The following is a 20,966-nucleotide window of genomic DNA, read 5'->3' on the forward strand; positions in this document are numbered from 1 at the left end:
TACTGATCCACCCTGACAGCTCTTTCCACAGCTGACTCATCTTTCAGATCTCAGCTTGATTAGGTCAGGCAGTTAGTTACAAACAACAGAATCCACTCTGGTTGAGAAAGAAAAGGACTTTAACAATATCATGTAGCTCACAGAATCTCCAGGAGAGCCAGAGGCCAAATGTGGAAACAACGGTACCCAAACACACTAGAGGATCTAGTGAGAATCTGTTGCTGCTGCCACCATTGACACCAAAACTGCAACTTCCACAAACACTGGTGGTCCCCGCTGGTAGCCAGAGTTAGGCATGTTTCCTTCTTCATCTGGCTCACTTTTTTTTTTGGGAGACGGAGTCTCACTCTGTCACCCAGGCTGGAGTACAGTGGCATGATCTCAACTCACTGCAACCTCTGCCTCCCAGGTTCAAGTAATTCTCCCGTCTCAGCCTCCCGAGTAGCTGGGACTACAGGTGCCCGCCACCACGCCCAGCTAATTTTTGTATTTTTTAGTAGAGACCGGCTTTCACCATGTTGGCCAGGCTGGTCTCGAACTCCTGACTTTGTGATCACCTGCCTCAGCCTCCCAAAGTGCTGGGATTACAGGCGTGAGCCACCATGCCTGGCCTATCTTGCTCACTTTCAAGTTGAAATTTTGCATTGACTGCCTGCTTGGTGGGGCATAGGTCACATTGCTGTGCTACAAAGGGGGTCAAGGAGGCAAGTTTTCTCATAGGAAATTCCTCAGACTTTATAAGGGTGTTGAAAAGTGCTGGGTATTCAGAAAACATGTCACATGAACATGAGATATTGTGTTACCTCAGAATTAAGGCCTTCTCTGACAACCCCAGTACATTTTCCCCACAGCAGCCTCATCAATATTTTCCTGTACTCTGTGATTTTCTTCAAGGCACTTGTCACAACTTGTATTGTTATGTACTTAATTTGTTCAAATGTCTTATAAATTCTGGGGCCATAGAGTCTATGCGTGGAGTTTCAAATATGTATATTTCAAACAGCCAAAAATAATTTTAAAACGTATTTTAGTCTTCAGCATGGGTCTCTTGAAAGAAAAAAGAATCAAAAAGGCTCCAAGTCACAGTTCCCATAGTTTCTATTTGTTTTTTTTTCTTATTTCCATGGCTGCTTTGGCAGTGTTTCCATAGTTTCAAATTCCATCCGCTCTCTTCTTTAATTCTCCCCAATCCTTATGTGGATCTGTTTAGCTATTTTCCATAAATCTTTCCCTTAGAGCTTACCTTTCAAATGTTTTTCTGCCTGTTCTCTTATTTTGCATCACAAACATCCAAAACAGTTCTGAGAGGTATACTTCCTTAGGGCACTGGGGAGAGAAGTTGAGAGGCAAACTCTTTGCCAGCCCAGAGGCTGGGAACATTTACACTCTGATCATGTTTCTGTACCACTTATGATTGACCTACAGATTAGAAGTCTGAGGAGGACATGGACAATATCTGTTCTATTTGTAACTCACACAATCTGATAAATATGTAGCAACATTTGTTTTCTGGAAAAAGAAAAGTGGAGCAATTGAGTTATGGGCAAGGAAGTATACAGCACAGAGCAAGGACTTTTGATACAGTGAAGGTGAAACCGCCTTTGCAGAAAATTATGACAGCCAATTATGACAGTGAAAGAGATCTAACCTAGCCAACTCTATCTCACTTCTAACCCCCAAGCTGTTCTTGTGCATTCCTGAGTGTAGGCAGAACTAACTTTGGGAGGAACTTACAGTTTTACTTTGAAACAAAGATGATAACAGTCCTATCCCAAAACAAACCCCCTTCCTGCCTGGGGACCAGACTTTCTAGGACTAACAAATTAGCCACAGGATTAGAAATTATGGTTTAGGAGTCATGCAGCTAGAGGCCACAAGATTCTAAGCCTCCCCAGTTGCTCCTAGGGATAACATCACTATTATAAAACCTAGGATTGGTGCTCAAAGTATTTTCAGACCCTGCACTGGATGGATCAGCTGCTCCCACCCAGATTGATGGTCTCGTGGCTTCCACTCCGGAACTGACTCAGCACAAGAGGACAGCTTTGACTCCCCATTTCCCCGGGGACCAGTCATCACTCTCCACTACCTGCCCCCATCCCCATGAGATTATCCTTAAAAACTCCAGTCTCCGAATTTTCAGGGAGACTGATTTGAGCAATAATAAAACTGCGGTCTCCTGTACAACCAGCTGTGTGAATTAAACTCTTTCTCTGTTACAATTCCTTTGTCTTGATAAATCAGCTCTATCTGGGCAGTGGGCAAAATGAACCCGATGGGCAAGTTACTAAGGGTGAAGTGTGGGAGTAGGGTTACAGATTAAAGGATAGTTTAGGAAGGCATCCCAGAGGAGGTGAGGCCAAAGCAGAATCTTAAAGGGCAAGAATTATCCAGGCAAAGAAGGTAAGGATAGAGAAGAGTATTCCAGGCCAGGCATGGTGGCTCATGCCTGTAATCACAACTCTTTGGGAGGCTGAGGTGGGCGGATCACTGGAGTCCAGAAGTTGGAGACCAGCCTGGGGAACAGGGTGAAACCCCATCTCTACAGAAAATACAAAAAAATTAGTCGGGCCTGGTGTTGCGTGCTTGTAGTCCCGTCTACTTGGGAGGCAGAGGTGGGAGGATCACCTGAACTCAGGGAGGTCAAGGCTGCAGTGAGCTGTAATTGCGCCACTGGACTACAACCTGGGTGACAGAGTAAGACCCTATCTCAAAAAAAGAGTATTCCAGATAGACATATAGTACAAGCTCAGACAAATATCAGATAGCTTGGGTTGGTGTTGCTAAATGCAAGGTAGAAATGTCAGGAGGTGAGGCTGGAAGGGTAGAAGTGGGCATGGAGGGCCTTGTATGGCACTCCATGGAGGCTGGGCTTTTTCCTATGGGCTATGAAGCCACAGTGTGGGTGGGGTGGGAGTCATTCTCAGATTTTCATTTGAGATGGATCATCAGGTGACACTGTGGAGATTGTCACAGTGTCAAACTCCAAAGAGGCACAACTAAAAATAGGAAGAACAGTTGTGATTTAAAAAATAATGTAGGCCTAAAACAAGACAGTAGTACTGAGGAAGGGTAAGTAGTGGGAATACCTCTAAAAAAATTATTTGGAGGTCAAATTCGCAGTGCAGTGCGGGTTACTGGACAGGGAAGATGAGGCAGGAATCTAGAATAGTGTCCAAACTTTTGGCTTGGACAATGATGTCACTTAGAGAGAAAAAATGGAGAAGTAATAGGTTGGCAGTGGTGGGGAGGGTGGGAAGATTTCCAGTTCTGTATGGTGAAGTGGTCCTTAAAGTCCCTACGGGACTCCTGAATTTAGATGTTCAGCAGGTACTCGGATCAGCTTATGGCAAAGGCCAGGGTCAGAGATACAGACTTGAGGAGAGAGCAGCATGGGGGGACAGAGTTCACAAGGGCTGTGGGAATGCTCTGGGAGTGGCTGCTGTTCCCAAGCTGGCATTTGGCCCTGCTGACATTCTTTTCTATTCCCACCTTCCTTGGTGTTTTTCTTACCTCTGGATCATTCCTTCTCCAAATGCTTTACAGGTTCTTCTTCCTCTTCCCATAGAATGTGTTATTCCTGTGTGATTTCACCACCTGGGACCCCTACTGTGCCTCCATCAAACCTTTATCTCCAGCTCAGAATTCTTATATAAGATTGAGACATATATCTCCAACTGCTTTCTAAGAGAAAAGAGTCAGTAGTGTGGACTGATTATCCAGGGACCACACAAAGGGTTTGTACCTCACTGTCCTATTGTATTCAGGACTGGCACTGTGAATTGATCCTGGCTGTGACTGTCTCTTGTTTTCTCTGAAAATACCAAATGTGGAAATCAGGGGTCAGATTTTAGACTTGTTAATAAGCATTATTAACACACACACCCCCACTGTAATCCTTCTGTAACTTTCTCAAGGATATTAACTTCCCCTTTATGCTTAGTGTATTGTTATCTTTTCATCAGGAACCAAAATTAACCCAAAATGGAAATAAAAATTTAAATCTTATTGATACAGAAGAAAAATTACTGTTCCGTTCATAAAAAAAGGAAAAATAGTTTACATAGATCCACCTTGTTTAAAAGCAAATTCACAACTCTTGTTTTGTGAAAAAGGGGTGCTTTTTACGCTAGAACTCCTCGTTCTGGGATCACTTAATCACTATTTCAATGATGAAGGAACTCTGAACTCCTAAGCAAACCATGCCATGACATACTTTATATACATGCACAAAAGTTGGATAAAACACAAAACCAGCATTTCGACAAATTCACTTTAAAATGTTTTCCATATCAACTACTCAAAAGAAGTTACAGCAATATGATCTTCCACTGCTCAGGAAGAGAGAGTGAACTTGGATATGATGAAGAACATTAAAAACAAATACACAGAGCACCTGGGTCTGGCCTTGTGGGCTAGAGAAATGCTTCCTGAATTTGTCCAAGGTGATGTGTTGAGCATCAACTGTTCCACAGTTCACCAGCAGCGACGCTTTAGTTCTTTAGTATATTCCTGTTGTGAACATATTTCTTTGAATTTAATCATCTGGGATAATTGCTGCAGTGTGAGTCTTTAGCATTTGAAAATCCCACAGAAGAGATTAAGAAGGTTCCTCTTCCCAGAAGACACTCATATAAAGCATGCTTCTATAGGGTTAACTGCTCAGAAATTGTAAGGTGTATGGTCATCACCAGGTGAGCAGCTCTACAGTGGCCCATGGCCCATACTCATCTTTGTGTGCCCAGGGGAGCCAGCCTGCATATGAGCAGTAGGGAAGTGGCATAACAATGCAGGAGGGCTCAGGACAACTTGGCATTTTTGCTGTTGTTGTTAAACTTAGGCTTATCAAGAGTCATAAAGACTCATCTCAATTTGTATATACACCTTCAGACCCATACAGATAGATGCATAAGAACATGATCATTTCTGTTCTTCACAAAGTACTCAGAATTCTGACAAGAAACATTACAAGTTTATATAAATGCCCACTTGCATAGCAGCTTACAAATTCAAACGTTGTCAGAGGCTTGGCGCAGTGGGTCATGCCTATAATTTCAGCACTTTGGGAGGCCAAGGCGGGCAGATCGCTTGAGGTCAGGAGTTTGAGACCAGCTTGGCCAACATGGCAAAACTCTGTCTCTACTAAAAATATAAACATTAGCCGGACGTGGTGATGGGTGCCTGTAATCCCAGCTACTCAGGAGGCTGAGGCAGGAGAATCACTTGAACCCGGGAGGTGGAGGTTGCAGTGAGCTGAGATCACGTCACTGCACTCCATCCAGCCTGGGTGACAATGAGACTCTGTCTCAAAAAAAAAAAAAGTTATCAGAGAATAGTAGATACTGTTTTAGCCATCCGTTTTTGCTGAGAGTACTTCTGACACCCATAGGAAATTATAACGGTTTTCTCCTCAAGTTGTAAATTCCTTTTATCCATTTATGACATTTTCTCTATTATATACTAAATTCTATCCATCCTCACATTGATTTACTACTGTTACCAAAATACATTCAAACTGTTTGTATACACACATATATAGGTGTATATGTATGTGTGTGTGTATATATATTTATTTGGTTGAATCTTACGAAACTGCTAAGTTTTTACCATTTTTGACCTATGAAAATAGTTTTTTTCATAGGGTTGAACCTAACGAAATCTGAACTTTAGCTGGCTAGCTATATCTTACATATTACTATGCAGTACTTTCTGCTTTACTTCATCAGGAAGAATGAAAATGCTTATGCCATTCACCAGTTCTTATGCAGCCTTGCAAAACTGTACCTGCAAACTGCTGGTGAATTTCATGAAAATACTTAGAGGTATAGTAATTTTCACATATTTAGCATTTAACTGAAAAAAAGGTCCAAACTGAGCATATTATCTTTGTAACTACATCACCCACTACTTAACTGGAATAGCCTACCTTATAAAGATGGCTTTTGCAGACTTAAGGCCAGGTCTAGAATCAATAGGCCAAACAATAAAATATCAAAACATTTTCAACTGGGAATTCTGCTACCTCTATGTCCTCCATAACATTCAATATTTAGAGTGCCTGAGACACTGCACTAAGCACCAGTAAAAGAAAAACGCCCCGGAAACTTCAAGAAACTTACCATCTTTCAAGAAATATAAAAATATAAATAATAAGAGAATATTCTAAGAGTTTTAAGTTTCAAACTAGGACAGAGTAAAATGTAAAAAGACAGCACTTCAGAAGTTTTAAACTGACTTCAAACGTTAAGGAAAAAGGCAAATACAAATGTGCTTTGAGTCTAAAACCAGGTCAATATGATAATCAAATGTGCTCTCCTCCACGGTTCTGGCCCCAAAAAGTCCTCTTATCACCCCATAAATAGTGATTAGAGATCCTCCAGGTCAGTTAAGTCCACAGCCACTTTCAAGAACAGAGTGTCATCTTTAATGTAGGCGTTCTTGGCATTCTCCAAAACAGAATGAGCCACAAAGCGGGGACAGCCAGATGCAATGTTCATCTCCCCATCAGGTCTTTTAAAGCTGCTGCTATTGGGGTCAGGCTTGAAGGTCTCCATAATGTTTTTTTTGCCACTCTGGTCCAGAAGCATCAGTGTCACCCTCTGCCTGAATGGCCACTGCAACAGTGAGTCAAACTCTCCTCGCATGACCACAAAGTATAGGGACAGGTGTGTCCCCTTCCCAGACCCATCCCCATTCAGGTATGCTCTAGCACACAGCCGGTAGCCACAGCGGCCGGTGTAGAAGGACTGGCTGAAGATGGACACTGTGTGCCCATCCACTGCCTCCCTCTTCTTCATCTTGTAATCTGTCACCTTCCAAATGAGCTTTCCATTATAGCAAGTACCCTCCAGTAGTTTAAATCGCTCTTCATTTTTATTCAGCTGTGCTTTATGAATATTAATGTGGGTATCATGTTTGTTAGTTTCCTCTTCTAAAACAGCTGCAAAGAAGAAAAAAAAAAAAAAAAAAAAAAAATGCCATAGGCCTAAAAGTTATCTTTAAAATTTTCCCAAAGTGGAATTTTGTTACCTGAAAGAGAATCAACAAAATCCTGACATCCTAAAGATGAGCTGAATTCATTTGTTGTAATAATATTAACTCAGGGAATATCATGTTTTGGCACACTGCCTCCAAAGAAAACCTGGATGTGTATCTTAAACTCACTGAAGTGTAGAGAAGACACACTGAGCATTCAACTAGCGTGAGTCAGCATGCTGAGCCCCACACTTTTCTGACTAGAATGCTTTTAAATAGACAAACCCTTTAATATTTTCCCATACCTAAAACAATGATCCCACCACATCTCTCCCTGAGGTTTCTCATTATTTTCCACTCTTCTTGAAAGTCATCAATCCCTGTTCTTGGAATTTGCTGACCTGTTTCCAGTCTTGGAATCTCCTAGCCCAGTCCCCCAACCCCACTTGTGGCCCTCCCTCATTTTTGCCTGAGTGGCCAGAATCTCATGATGCTTTCACAAATGGCAGATTCAGCCATTGTTTATCCTGGACAGATGTGACTCTCTATTCGGCCAGGTGTTTGGTTGTTTCATGAACACATGCAGACAAATGAGTCACCAAAAGAGAAATAAAATATCAGACATACCTAATCTTTGATCATTGTTTTCTAGCAGGGTAATTTTCTGTTTCACTGTATCAACTGCTTCCATCAAAGGCCTCAGGTCAGATTTATTTTGTTGCTGGTTAACCATTTGTAATAATTGATGCACTTGAGCTTCTAGCCAAGCTGACTTGTCAATGTGACTGGCAAAAACCTTTCATTACAAAATGGATAATCATGTTTAAAAAATTAGTTAATATTTTAGCAATTCATTGAGATTAAAATTTTTTTCAATTCAAACATATCACATTTAATCAATTAACAGAATAAAAAATACAAGCCCAGAAAATAAAATTCAGTGAGGATCACAGAGAGATGAGCCACCTAATTATCTTCCTCCTCCTCCTCTCCTACCACAGCTCCTGTTCCAAATGTTTGAACTTTTCTTTATCTAATTTTTATCCTCCCTCCGTTTCCCTCTGCTTGGTTCTCCAACCCATCTTTACATATTGATTTTCATGTTGTCTCTCCTCTTGCCCTACACTTCTTCCTCTTTTTAGAAGCCAATCTCCTGATTCACTCTTGCTCTGCTAGAAGGTGGAGAATTAGATGGAATAGGTGTACCTGTTCTGGCCTGAGCTCTACGGGTGGTACAGAAGGCCCTGAGTAAGACCTAAACTTTTGACTGCTCTCTCAGGTGGAAGAGATTAAATAAAACTACTCCTCCCTTTCCCTGTGTGTGTATAATATAAGGTATGGCTACTCAAAGTACCATTTTGTTTTCCACTTTCAGAATTTGATAAATTACATGAGGAATTCAATACTTTATTATAAAATAGGCTTTGTGTTAGATGACTGCCCAACTGTAGGCTAATTTAAGTGTTCTGAGCACATTTAAGGTATGCTAGGCTAGGTTATGATGTTTAATAGGTTAGGTGTATCAAACATATTTTTGACTTACAATATTTTCAACTTAATGGGTTTATCAGGACATAACTACATTGTAAGTTGAGGAGCATCTGTACATATACATGTATATACACATATGCATATATACATTATATATATTTCACATACATATACATTGTATGTATATGGGTGTGTGTGTGTGTTTAATGTATAATGTGCTGGCTAAGTATGGAAATTATAGGGCCTAGATTTTCTGGAATAACCTAAATTTCAAATATATTGTCTACACCACATGTCTTGAAATCTTTTTCACTACAAATTTTATAATCATGATAAAGACATTATTCATCAGAATTCATTTATGGTTATTTAACGTTCATAATTTACAAAGTACTATTTTTGCTATATTTTAGTGATGTTTAAAGCATTTTCTTCCCAAGGGAATTAATAGTTTCACTTGTTGACTACAAAATGCAGAACTACAGATGCTCTCAGTGAATCTGCAATCAATTGATTAATACTGGCCCAACATTAATCAAAACCCGAATTGCTATAAATTATATAGAAGTATTGTATCAATGTTAAAGTTACTGATATTGCTAAACATACTGGGGTTGTATAAAAGAAGATCTTTATTCTTAGGAAATACATACTGAAGTATCAACATGTAGAGGTAAAGGACCATAAAATATGCAGCGTACTCGCAAATGGTTTAGAAAGAGTATGTGCACACACATGCACACATGCACACACACACGCGCGCACACACACACATGATGGGGGAGGAGCAGTGGAGGCGAGCATGAATGATGAAGCAAACGGGACACAACGTTGACCATGAGTGAATCTGGGTGGAGGTTATACAAGTGTTCTTTGCACCATCTTATTCTTATAGCTTTTCTGTATATTTTAAATTATTTCTATTTAAAAAGTTAAAAGAAAAACCCTCACTGCAATTGAAAGCCAAATCTTGGCTTTCAACAGAAAGGCCATTTCTTACCTGGATGTTTGGGAGGAAGCTTCCATTTTTGCCAAACAACTGTGCAAACTGCTTGAACTCCTTTTCAAGTTTCTTTATAGTTTCTGCTAGCTGCTGGATTTTACTTTCTTTCTGTTCTAGGCTCTTGTGTAAGTCAGAAATCTAATAACAGGAATGTGAGGAAAAATAAAGTCATTGAATATAACTGCATGCATATAAGTTAAAATCGTACTTGCAGGTAAGAAAGTGTTTCTAGGAAAAAATGTACATACTTATTTCTAGGAAAATATTTACAGGTAGATTCCTACATAATTATAGGAAGATATTTACAGGTGGTTCCAAAAAGCCACATCTACAGAATTTCTCATCAGCCTTTTCTATACCTAACCTACTATGATGGTTCATGTAGTGACAGACATCACTTGACTGAATTTACTGAACTGGTTCTCTTCATTCATTCAACATGGACTTATTAAGCAACCACAAAAGCCAGGCACCTGTAATCCCAGGTACCTGGGAGGCTGATGGGGGAGGATCACTTGAGCCCAGGAGATTGAGTCCAGCCTGGGCAACATAGTGACACCATGTCTCTTAAAACAAAATAAAACTACCACCAAAGAGTACTGATCACCATACCACATTAAATGTTACATGCGAAGTATCAATAGTAATAATGGCAAAAACTTGCTGACTGTCTATCATACCCTAATATTCATTAGCTCTTGTATGCCTCAAAGAACCTATGAGTTTCACGAATATTAGACTTATTTTTCAGATGAGGAAACAGAGGTAGAGAGTTTAAGTAACCCATCCAGCATACAAGCCAGCAAGTGATAGGCAAAACGTGTAGGTAGCATATTGACAGATTTTATAATCTACTTGAAGGAAACAATCAGATACCTAAAGCTGATCCTAGACAGCTCTTCTCTTATTCCCATATCCATTCAATCTGCAACAGTTGCCGATTTTAATTTTTAACATGACAATAGAAACAAAAAGACTTACATCCATTTCTCATTTCAGCACTAGTTTCAGTCTTCATTATTTCTCCCTTGGGCTGCAACAGCAGCTTTCTAACTGGTCTTGCTCTACCCATTCTACCCACAACACACACCAGAACATAAGCTCCATGAGAGCCGGGACTGGCATGAACCTCAGCAGTCCACTATGACCCCAGCAACTAGACTGTTGCCTGGCACCAGTAGGTGCTTGACAAATATTTGTTAAATGAATGAATAACATGAATGCTCTCCCTGGCTTTAGTCTTGTTCTCCTTCCATTTGTATTCCTTACTGTGACCAGAATAATATTAAGAGAAAAATCTGGTCTTGAGCCTTCCCTGCATAAACGTCTCTAGTGGCTTGCTTTTACAGGTGACACTGGGCCCTACGTGACCTGCCCCGGCTACACTTTCAGCCTCAAGCCCATTCACATTCCACATGCATCCTGCCCAGCAAGACCACACAACTCCTATTTCCCGTCAGGCCCTGATCTCTCATACACCTCTCTCTTATCTAAAAACTACCACTTTTTAAGCCTCCACTCATGGGTACATCCTCTTGGAAATATTTCCTTACTTGCACCACCCACCGAGACCACTTCTCAAGTTCCATGATATCCTGTCCATATTCTAGTGTATAAATCATCATTATCATGCTTATAACTTGCTTTTTGTTGTTGTTGTTTTGGTCTTCTTCTCCACTAAATTGTTTCTTGAGACTACATCTCATTTATTTCTTTATCCTTAGAGCCTAGGACAGTGCCTGGCACAGAGAGGGCATTTGATACATATTTTATGAATGAATGCACAAATGGCTGAGACAATCACTTGATCTCTGGCCCTAGAATCCTTTATTTAGAACCCTAGAGCTGACTTCCACCTACCTGCCTGACCAAAAGCAAACTCCTTGTCTCTCTCTGCACCCTCACCTCTAACCTGCTCCAGTTTTGTAGTGCCCATTTCGGTTAATATCATTACCATGTCCCCTCCCTACTCAGCTTAATGCATGTCATTTACAGCCTCAGAAGGTCTCTTGATACTCTCTCTTTTTCCAGCCGACATGGCTTTGGTTGAGCCTTCAACATCACCACCACCACCTCCAGTATCTTGCTTCTACCTACTATTGAAGTACTTATTATGTGTTAGGCATTGTGCTACTAGCTTAACTATATTATCCCTTTTTACCGTCACCACAACCCCAATTACAAATGAGGAAATGGGAGATGACAGAAATGAAGTAGTTTGTCCAAACTCATATGGCTAGTGTGCAGCCTGGCTGCAAACCTAGGCATTCTGGCTCCAGAGCCTTCACTCTTATCAATTGCCATGCTCTTACCAACTGTCTTGCTTTAAAAAACAAAAGCAAACAAACCGCTTTGGGCGGCTGAGGCAGGCAGATGGCTTGAGCTCATGAGACCAGCCTGGGCAACATGGCAAAACTCTGTCTCTACAAAAAAAAAAAAAAATACAAAAATTAGCCGAGTGTGGTGGTGCACACCTATAGTCCCAGCTACTCAAGAGGCTAAGGTGGAGGATCTCTTGAGTCTGGGAGGCAGAGATTACAGAGAGTCCAGATCACACCAGTGTACTCCAGCCTGGGTGACAGGGCCAGACCCTATCTCAACAAACAAACAAACAAACAATTAGCTGACCAAGTATTTTCCAATTAAGAAACCTCCATTAGCTCCTTATTACTGGAAAAAAAAAATTAGTTCAAACTTCTGGTCCTTAAAACCTTTCTGAAACAAGGCAGAGAATGAATGAATGAAAAAATAATTGAAGGCACAGTGTTCAAAACTTCTTAGGCTACACAAAAGGCCACTGCAATCTGGATCCAACACACTAGTCTCCAGCCTCTCTCTACCTCATACTCAGAAGTCTATTCACTCTAAAACCCCATTTCCTTGATTCATCAGCATTTCTTATGCCTCCCTGCTTCAGTGCAAGCTCTCCCTTTTGGATGTCTTTCTTCCACAACATTTTAACTGATGAATCCTTCCTCCTTCAAGAGGCAGCTTGGATGTCTTACTTTGAAAGTCTTCCCTAACTCCCCCAGAATAAACTGCTGCAGCCTCTGTACCCCAGACTGAGTTACAGCATGTCCTACAAGGCATGACAACTAACCCGTTTACATTTATGTTAGTTCTTCAAGGATAGAGGCTATGTCTTCCTTGGCTCAGTGTCCCTAGCAGCAAACATTGTACCTGACATATGGTAGGTGTTTCTTGAATGAAAGGATGGATGAATGAGGCAACTGATATAGAAAAAACTTGGGAATGGTTACTAGGCAGCATGCCTTCTACCAAAGTTACCGTTTAATCAGTCTTCCTAATTTTCTCCAGGATCTGACCCTGGAACTCACCCACCTACTTTAATAGAAAATCAGACATTAAAAAATCATCTGCAGTAGTAAACATCAGCTCCTTTTATGAAAATGGTTTTCTTCCCTACCTGGGCTTGAAAAGTCTGATTTTCCCCCAGGCACGGTGGCTGACGCCTGTAATCCCATCACTTTGGGAGGCCGAGGCGGGCAGATTACAAGGTCAGGAGATCGAGACCATCCTGGCTAACACGTGAAACCCCGTCTCTACTAAAAAATACAAAAAATTAGCCAGGCATGGTGGTGGGCGCCTGTAGTCCCACCTACTTGGGAGGCTGAGACAGGAGAATGGCGTGAACCCAGGAGGCGGAGCTTGCAGTGAGCCAAGATCGTGCCACTGCACTCCAGCCTGGGCGACAGAGCAAGACTTGTCTCAAAAAAAAAAAAAAAAGAAAGAAAAGTCTGATTTTCTGAGATGTTCTAACAAAATAATTAACTTTCCTGAAAATTGCTCAATAGAATCAGCATTTATTGAGGTTAATATGAGTGCCACAGGCACTATGGCAGGCATTTGCATATAATTTCACTTGATAATCACAACTCGGTGAAATAAGTGTGTATGTATGCATTTATCAGGTTGCAAAGCTTCCTTAGAGTTACCACAAAATTTATAAAACCCATAGTGCTTAGAATAGTCAACTGTTGTTTCACAGTAATATTAATTTAACTGAAACATCAAATTGCTAAGTGCCAGGTATTAACCAAAAGGTGTGTAGATAGGCTATTGAGAGGCAGTTATGGTATACCATGGGGAGTACTGGACTTAGAATCAGAGGACATGAGTTTTGAGATTGAATTCTGCTACTTAACGATTAAAACACATAAAAATTTCTCAGAGTTCAGTTATTTCATCTGTTGAATGAGGGGGACGGACTCAAAGATCCTAACGGCACCTTCCAATTCTAATGTTCTATAATCCTATGAGCCTGTTTGGCCACTTAATAGAAAAACATCTACCTCCAATTGACTCATACTGAAATAGAGGAGAAAAGAAAAATACCAGCATAGAGCTGGTAAATCCCAGCAATTCTGTTGCCTCACTTTTTATTTGAATCTTTGAAGATTTACCTGTTCTTCTAATTGGACGTTCTTTTCTAAAACCAGACGCATGTGCTCCCGTAAGGCTGAATGCTCATGTTCCTGCAGGTTCCTCCGTTTATCCTTCAATATGAAGAGAAAAATAAGTCAGGTTGCTGAGAGGCTTCAAAAATGAAAGAGGTGGTAGGATATTCTGCTAAAATAGAATCTTAACAACTTTGCTTACTTTAATAGTTTAAACATGTACCAGTTTCTAGTGGGTTGCAGGAAAAATGACTCCAGTGGGTCCCTTTTCCAGCTTTAGGATTCATTTTTTAATTTTTTTTTTGAGACAGCCCTACTGTGTCGCCCTGGCTGGAGTGTAGTGGTGTGTTCTTGGCTCACTGCAGCCTTGGTCACTTGGGTTCAAGAGATTCTTGTGCCCCAGCCTCCCGAGTAGCTGGGATTACAGGTGTGCACCACCACACCCAGCTAATTTTCATATTTTTAGTAGAGACGGAGTTTCACTATGTTGGCCAGGGTGGTCTCAAACTCCTGGCCTCAAGTGATCTGCCTGCCTTGGTCTCACAAAGTGCTGGGATTACAGGTGTGAGCCACCATACCTGGCCCCAGCTTTAGGATTCTACAATATCCATGAGACAGAGAATCAGGCCAATATCAAAATTCGCAGTGCTGATTTTCTTCCTTGCCCTGGGAGTATATGACTGTGGGTTAAGTGTAGTTATTATCATCTCTCAACTATTCCCATATAAAACCTATCTCCTTCATGGGTTATCTTCAAATCAGTTTTGTTTGTTTTTTGAGATGGAGTCTCACTCTGTCGCCCAGGCTGGAGTGCGGTAGCATGATCTTGGCTCAATGCAACCTCCACTTGGGTTCAAGTGATTCTCCTGCCTTAGCCTCCCGAGTAGCTGGGATTACAGGCACGTGCCACCATGCCTGGCTAATTTTTGTATTTTTAGTAGAGATGGGGTTTCACCATATTGCCCAGGCTGGTCTTGAACTCCTGACCTCGTGATCTGCCTGCCTCGGCCTCCCAAAGTGCTGGGATTATAGGCATGAGCCACCGCGCCTGGCCTCTTCAAATCAGTTTTAAGTCAATGCTAGTTCTTCCTCCTGTCAAGCACATTTCCATGCTGCCTGCAATCACGGACTGGCTGCCATGGGCAGAAGGAATGCCACCTGATTTTAATTTCACCCCATATATATATATGTTGCCCTCAAAACCACAGAATACATTTGCAAGAAGAAATGGTTGCTTTTTCCCTAATCATTAAAATATTTTTTTTGCAGACTGCCTGCCTATATTACTAGTAAAAGCAAATGTTTGTTAGGTGCATCGAGGTGATCCATGCAGTCTAACTAAATATTCATCGTCAATTTCCATTTGGGTTAGGGGTGGCTTCTTTGGTGACAGGCTGTCCTAAATAAGGTTCCGGAGAATGACTCCCCCAGCCATCCCAAGCTCTGATGCTGAGGCAAGTTCTAGAATACAAACCAACTGGAGATTTGGGCCTGACTATAAAGATCATTTTTAGAGCTAGAAAGCAATTTCTGTACTTTTTTTTTTTTTTCTTGAGACAGGGTCTCACTCTGTTGCCCAGGCTGGAGTACAATGGCATGACCTTGGCTCACTGCAATCTCTGCCTCCCTGGCTCAAGGGATTCTCCTACCTCAGCCTCCCAAGGAGCTGGGACTACAGGGTGCGCCACTACGCCTGGCTAATTTTTGTATTGTTTGGTAGAGACAGGGTTTCACCATGTTACCCAAGCTGGACAATTGTGCTGATGCACAAGAAAGGTAAACCCTATCCTTTTTGCGGCCAAGACAACCTCTGGTTTGATATGTGACAAATTTATAGACTCTTCATAGATTTTTTTAAAAAATCCTTCTCACAATATACATTTTTTCAAATGGTTTTTAAAATAAAAAAATATGTGCTTGTGTCAAACAACATAAGATGAAGAATGAAAAGTAAAAGGCCTCTTCTTTCCATCTCCACACCCAATTTCCTCGTCTTACCAGAGTCAGTAAGGATATATACACATTTTTAACACAAATGAGAACATACTATATTTAATTTTTTACATATCTCATTATTTTTATCAGCTATATAATATTCTAAAATATGAATATATAATCATATAGTTGGTGTTTTAATGATAGACTTACAGGTTGTTTTTAGTTTTGGGTTGTTGTGGGATTTTCTTGCTATACAAACAATAATAAGCATCTTTGTGTGTGTTTGTGTATGTGTAATCACTGTACAAGAAAGGATATCTGTAACATAAATCCTAGCAGAAATGCATGGTCAATGTGTGGATTCATTTTTTATTTTCATAGATATAACCAAATCACCCTAAAAAAAGTGAGCTATCATAAGATGTTTTAATCTTTGTCAATTTGATGACATTAGGTAAAATTATATTTCTTGTTATAATGTACATTTATTTAGGAGTGAAATGAGCATCTTTTCTTACATCTATCAGTCAAATGAATTTTTTTCTGGAACTGCCTATATACTATATTTCTTTGCCTATTTTTCCATTAAGTTGAGTAAGTTATTAACACTAAAGGTTTCTTTGTATATAAAGGAAAATAGTCCCCCCCTTTTTTTTGTCTAATCATATGTTGCAGACTTTTCCCTCCAGGCCATTGTTTGCTGTTTGACTTTATTTATGGTATTTTAAAAAATCATATAGAAGTTTTAAATATTTATAAGTTTATCAAAATTATGGCTTCTGGTTTTGTGTTAGTCATTTAAGAAAGGGCTTTTGTTGTTGTTGCGGGGCAGGGGGTTGTTTGTTTTGAGACAGTGTCTTGCTCTATCACCCAGGCTGGAGTGCAGTGGCGTGACCTCAGCTCACTGCAACCTCAGCCTCCCGGGTTCAAGCGATTCTCATACCTCAGCCTCCCGAGTAGCTGGGATTACAGACGTGCACCACCACACTCAGCTAATTTTTGTATTTTTGTTAGAGGCAGGGTTTCATCATGTTGGCCAGGCTGGTCTTGAACTCCTGACCTCAAATGATCCACCTACCTCAGCCTCCCAAAGTGCTGGGATTACAGGTATGAGCCACCACACCAGCCTCTTTAAGAATAAAAAAATTCAGCCGGGCATAGTGGCTCACACCTGCAATCCCAGCACTTTGGGAGGCTGAGGCGGGCGGATCACAAGGTCAGGAGATCGAGACCATCCTGGCTAACACAGTGAAACCTCGTCTCTACTAAAAATACAAAAAATTAGCCAGGTGTGGCGGTGGGCACCTATAGTCCCAGCTACTCAGGAGGCTGAGGCAGGAGAATGGCATGAACCCAGGAGGCGGAGCTTGCAGTGAGCCGAGACCCCACCACTGCACTCCAGCCTGGGAGACAGAGCGAGACTCCATTTCAAAAAAAAACCACTCATCTTTCCTTCTAGTATTTTCATGATTTCTGAAGTAAACTTTTTATTTTTAAATAATTTTAGATTATAGAAAATACAGAATGATAATACAGAGCATGATATATTTTAATGCCTAAAACTCTGCTCCATCTGGAATCTATTAAAAAGACTGAAATAGAAATCAAATTTTATTTTATTTTATATAATTCATTGAGTATTATTTTAAAGTATTTAAAAGGTAATTACATACATATTAAAACATGATTTTAAGTCCATTTTGTTTCAGTATACTTGGTGACATACAAGGGTGTATCACCATAAAACCAGGATTTGTAATCATGAGAGGAGTAATCCCAGAAGGTTCCCAAACCAAGTGGAGGAAATGGAATCAGAATTAGAAACAATTACTGTGGGCCAGGCACGGTGCTGTAATCCCAGCACTTTGGGAGGCCAAGGCAGGTGGATCACCTGAGGTCTGGAGTTCAAGACCAGCCTGGCCAACATGGTGAAACCCTGTCTCTAATAAAAATACAAAAATTAGCCAGGCGTGGTGGCGGGTGCCTGTAATCCCAGCTGCTCAGGAGGCTGAAGCAGGAGAATTGCTTGAACCCGGGATGCAGAGGTTGCAGTGAGCCAAGACTGCGCCACTGCACTCTAGCCTGGGTGACACAGTGAGACTCTGTCTCAAGGAAAACAAAAAGAACAAAGAAATAATTACTGTGATGGTTAATTTTATGTGTCAACCTGGCTAGGCTAAGGTGCCCAGTTGTTTGCTCAAAACAAGTCTATATGTTGCTGTGAAGGTATTTCATAGATGTGGTGAGAACAATTGGTAGACCTGAAGTAAGCAGATTACCCTCTATAGTGTGATGGGCCTTATCCAATCACTTGAAGGCCTTCAGAGCAAACACTAAGGTTTCCTGAAGAAAAAATGCTTCTCCTCAAAACTGCAGCATAGAAACTCCAGACAGCCAGAGTTTCCAGATTGCTGAGCTGCCCTGCAGATTTTGGACTTGCTAGCCCCCACAACTGCAAGAGCCAACTTCTTAAAACAAATCTCTATATATGTATATATCCCCATTGGTTCTGTTTCTCTGGAGAACTCTAAAATAATTAAGCTTAAATTTCTCAGAACTGTAATTCTCCACCCTCGATGGAACAGAGAGTAAACTGAACTTGCCAAGTGAATTATACAGTAGAATGTATAGGCAGAAACAAAAAGTCATTCCATACCGTTACAGCACAGCCATAGTGCTTAAAAGGACAGTCTTGCTCAGCTTCGGGACATACAGCCAGGTGTTCATCCACCTACGAAATGCAGAGTCACAAGCTATAGAAATTCATCACTTATTCTCCAACTGCAGCAATCAGGGAGCCAAGGGTGGCTTGGGAAGAAGGCAAGGACGAGGAGAAGGAGAGAGGCCTGGCAAGAAACAGCTGTGATGAAAACTGAAGAGAGTTCGCAGAAAAAGAGAAGGGAAGACAGATATGTCATGGTCATGAGTGTAATTTAAGCCCTGGGCCCTTATATTTGGGATTTTATCAAACACAGACCACAATGATTACTAAAACTTCATCTTCCATAAAATCTACAGAGAGGATTATTTGCAGTTACCTCAGTTTTTAGAATAATCTTCGCACAATTGTTGGGACAAAATACTGGGTATTCAGGACACAAGTTTTCCTCATGATTCTGAAACAGACAAAGTACAATAAAACAAAGCCAAGGGTTGTCTTTCATGGCCTCACAGTGATTACACCTGTGTCTCTTTGGGGATATATGTCATGTGGCTTACTCTCTACAGGAAGTTATTGCCTAGTTCCAAAAAAGGATTAAAGATGTCCACTTTCTAGGTATAAATGAACTTAATTAAAATATTAAAATTTCCAATTATTTCAAAAGAAAGTCATAGAGCACAGGACTCAAAGAAGGTAGATTGGGGAACTGCCAGCACAGCTCCTTCGGGACATGTAAAAGGTACCCATGCTTTCTTTTTATGCCTACATCCTGCCTCCCCAGCTACACTGCAGAATTCAGAAAGTAGACATTATCTTCACCTCCTTGTGACTCAGCACCCAGCATTCCTTACACATACACAGCATGTGTTCAAATAATATTTTTGCCAATAATAAATGAAGAGAGTGCTACCAACAAGAAGGTTTTAAGCTTTTCACAGAACTTCCCTCCAAAAAGCAAATTCTTTAGACCAATTCTGTACAAAAACAAATGCAGGAATGTTCTTCTGGCATTCCACCTGATTCACTGTGACCAGTCAGGCATAATTTAGCTCCATAAAGATGACTGTTGTGTGTGTTGTTTTTTACCTGTAGATTGATGACTACCACATCCTTTTTGCAATAAAGGCATTTTTCCTCTCGAAACTGACAGTATGCACTCAAATGCTCTTTCAGGTCTTTCCGTAGGACTGGTTCCCGGCAGTTCTCATTAGAACACTGCACAGCTTGAAATAAGCACTGCTGAAGGTGATCCTGCAACAGATAACAACAGGCCAGTGGGACCTGCTGACCAGTGTGGTAGGAGGGAAGTCAGCTGGAAGGCCCAGGGAGGGAAAAGAGAACAGGGCTGGGCAGCTGGGCAGAAAAGCTTGCACAGGGCAAGGCAGAGGGTAGGCTCTCAGGGGATGCTGCCCACTGCCTCTGTTGAGGAGAGGGCATGGGGAGGGATGCTTGTGCCAGAGATGGGAAAGCCAGTCTTGGGGGGAATTCAGAGGACAGAGGAAGATGGGTGAGGAGGGAAGTACACCAAGTTTGTTTTAGATGATCTAATAACGTGCTCATCTTCTCAGGTTAGTTCTTGCATATTTTCCTTAATTTACCAGTTCTTCAAGGACATTTTTATTTTTTTTTGTGGACTCTTCATACCAACCCCCAGCATCAAGTATGGGTCTCTGCACAGCAGATGGTAAAAGGACACAGGAAAAAGAAAAAAGGAGAGAAGGGCATATCCTAACTCAAGGAAGAAAGGGAAAGGATTAAGAAGATGAAAAGAAGGGAGAGGAAGCTATTCCAGAAATGATAAAGGAGGCGGAGGAAATACAGGTTCGCAGGCCCAAGAGAAGCTAGGAATGGTCAGACTGGTAAAATCAGGAAGTATTTTTAATCATTAATAATACTTTATTGGCCACGTGTGGTGGCTCATGCTCTTAATCCCAGAACTTTGGGAGGCTGAGATGGGAGGATCACTTGAGGCCAGGACTCAAGTCCAGCCTGGGCAACACAGTAAGACCCAAAGACCTTGTCTCCACAAAAAAAATTTTTTTAGTTAGTCGAGTTGCAGTGTGCACCTGTGGTCCCAACTACACAGGAGGCTGAGGTGGGAGGATCAGTTGAGTCCAGAAGTTTGAGGCTGTAGTGAGCTATGATTGTGCCACTGCACTCCAGCCTAGGTGACAGAGACTCTGTCACAAATAATAAGTTATTTAAATTTTATTTTAAATATCTCTAATTTTATTTTAAAAGTTATTTTAAATATTCTCTAATGTTATTTAACATTATTAAATATAAACATTATTTACATGTAAATATATTTAATATATCATAAATAATATATATTTAATATATTATATGCAATATAATATATAACATATATACTATTTAATATTAAATATTAAATGATTTAATTTAATCATCATAGAGAATGATGACATGGACAGTGTTCACTCCAGGATTCTTCACATTCTATTTTATTTTTGTTTTT

General features: G+C 40.8%; 1 protein-coding gene across 5 annotated transcripts in view; it reads right to left on the minus strand.

The window, feature by feature from the left end:
• Positions 1-4,102: 4,102 nt before the first annotated feature.
• TRAF5 (TNF receptor associated factor 5) overlaps positions 4,103-20,966 on the minus strand; it is a 54,699-nt gene continuing 37,835 nt past the window's right edge. For all 5 annotated transcript variants that reach the window (XM_030936522.1, XM_030936527.1, XM_030936524.1 and 2 more), the window contains exons 5-11: positions 19,574-19,738; positions 18,864-18,941; positions 18,482-18,556; positions 13,894-13,986; positions 9,467-9,607; positions 7,603-7,771; positions 4,103-6,940 (exon numbers count right to left, since the gene is read on the minus strand). In XM_030936522.1, the coding sequence (XP_030792382.1) occupies positions 6,366-6,940; positions 7,603-7,771; positions 9,467-9,607; positions 13,894-13,986; positions 18,482-18,556; positions 18,864-18,941; positions 19,574-19,738 (1,296 nt within the window). In that variant the 3' untranslated portion in view covers positions 4,103-6,365. The remainder of the gene's footprint in view (positions 6,941-7,602; positions 7,772-9,466; positions 9,608-13,893; positions 13,987-18,481; positions 18,557-18,863; positions 18,942-19,573; positions 19,739-20,966) is intronic.

Source organism: Rhinopithecus roxellana, chromosome 8, assembly GCF_007565055.1.
Source record: "Rhinopithecus roxellana isolate Shanxi Qingling chromosome 8, ASM756505v1, whole genome shotgun sequence".
In the NCBI taxonomy this organism is placed as follows: Eukaryota; Metazoa; Chordata; class Mammalia; order Primates; family Cercopithecidae; genus Rhinopithecus; species Rhinopithecus roxellana.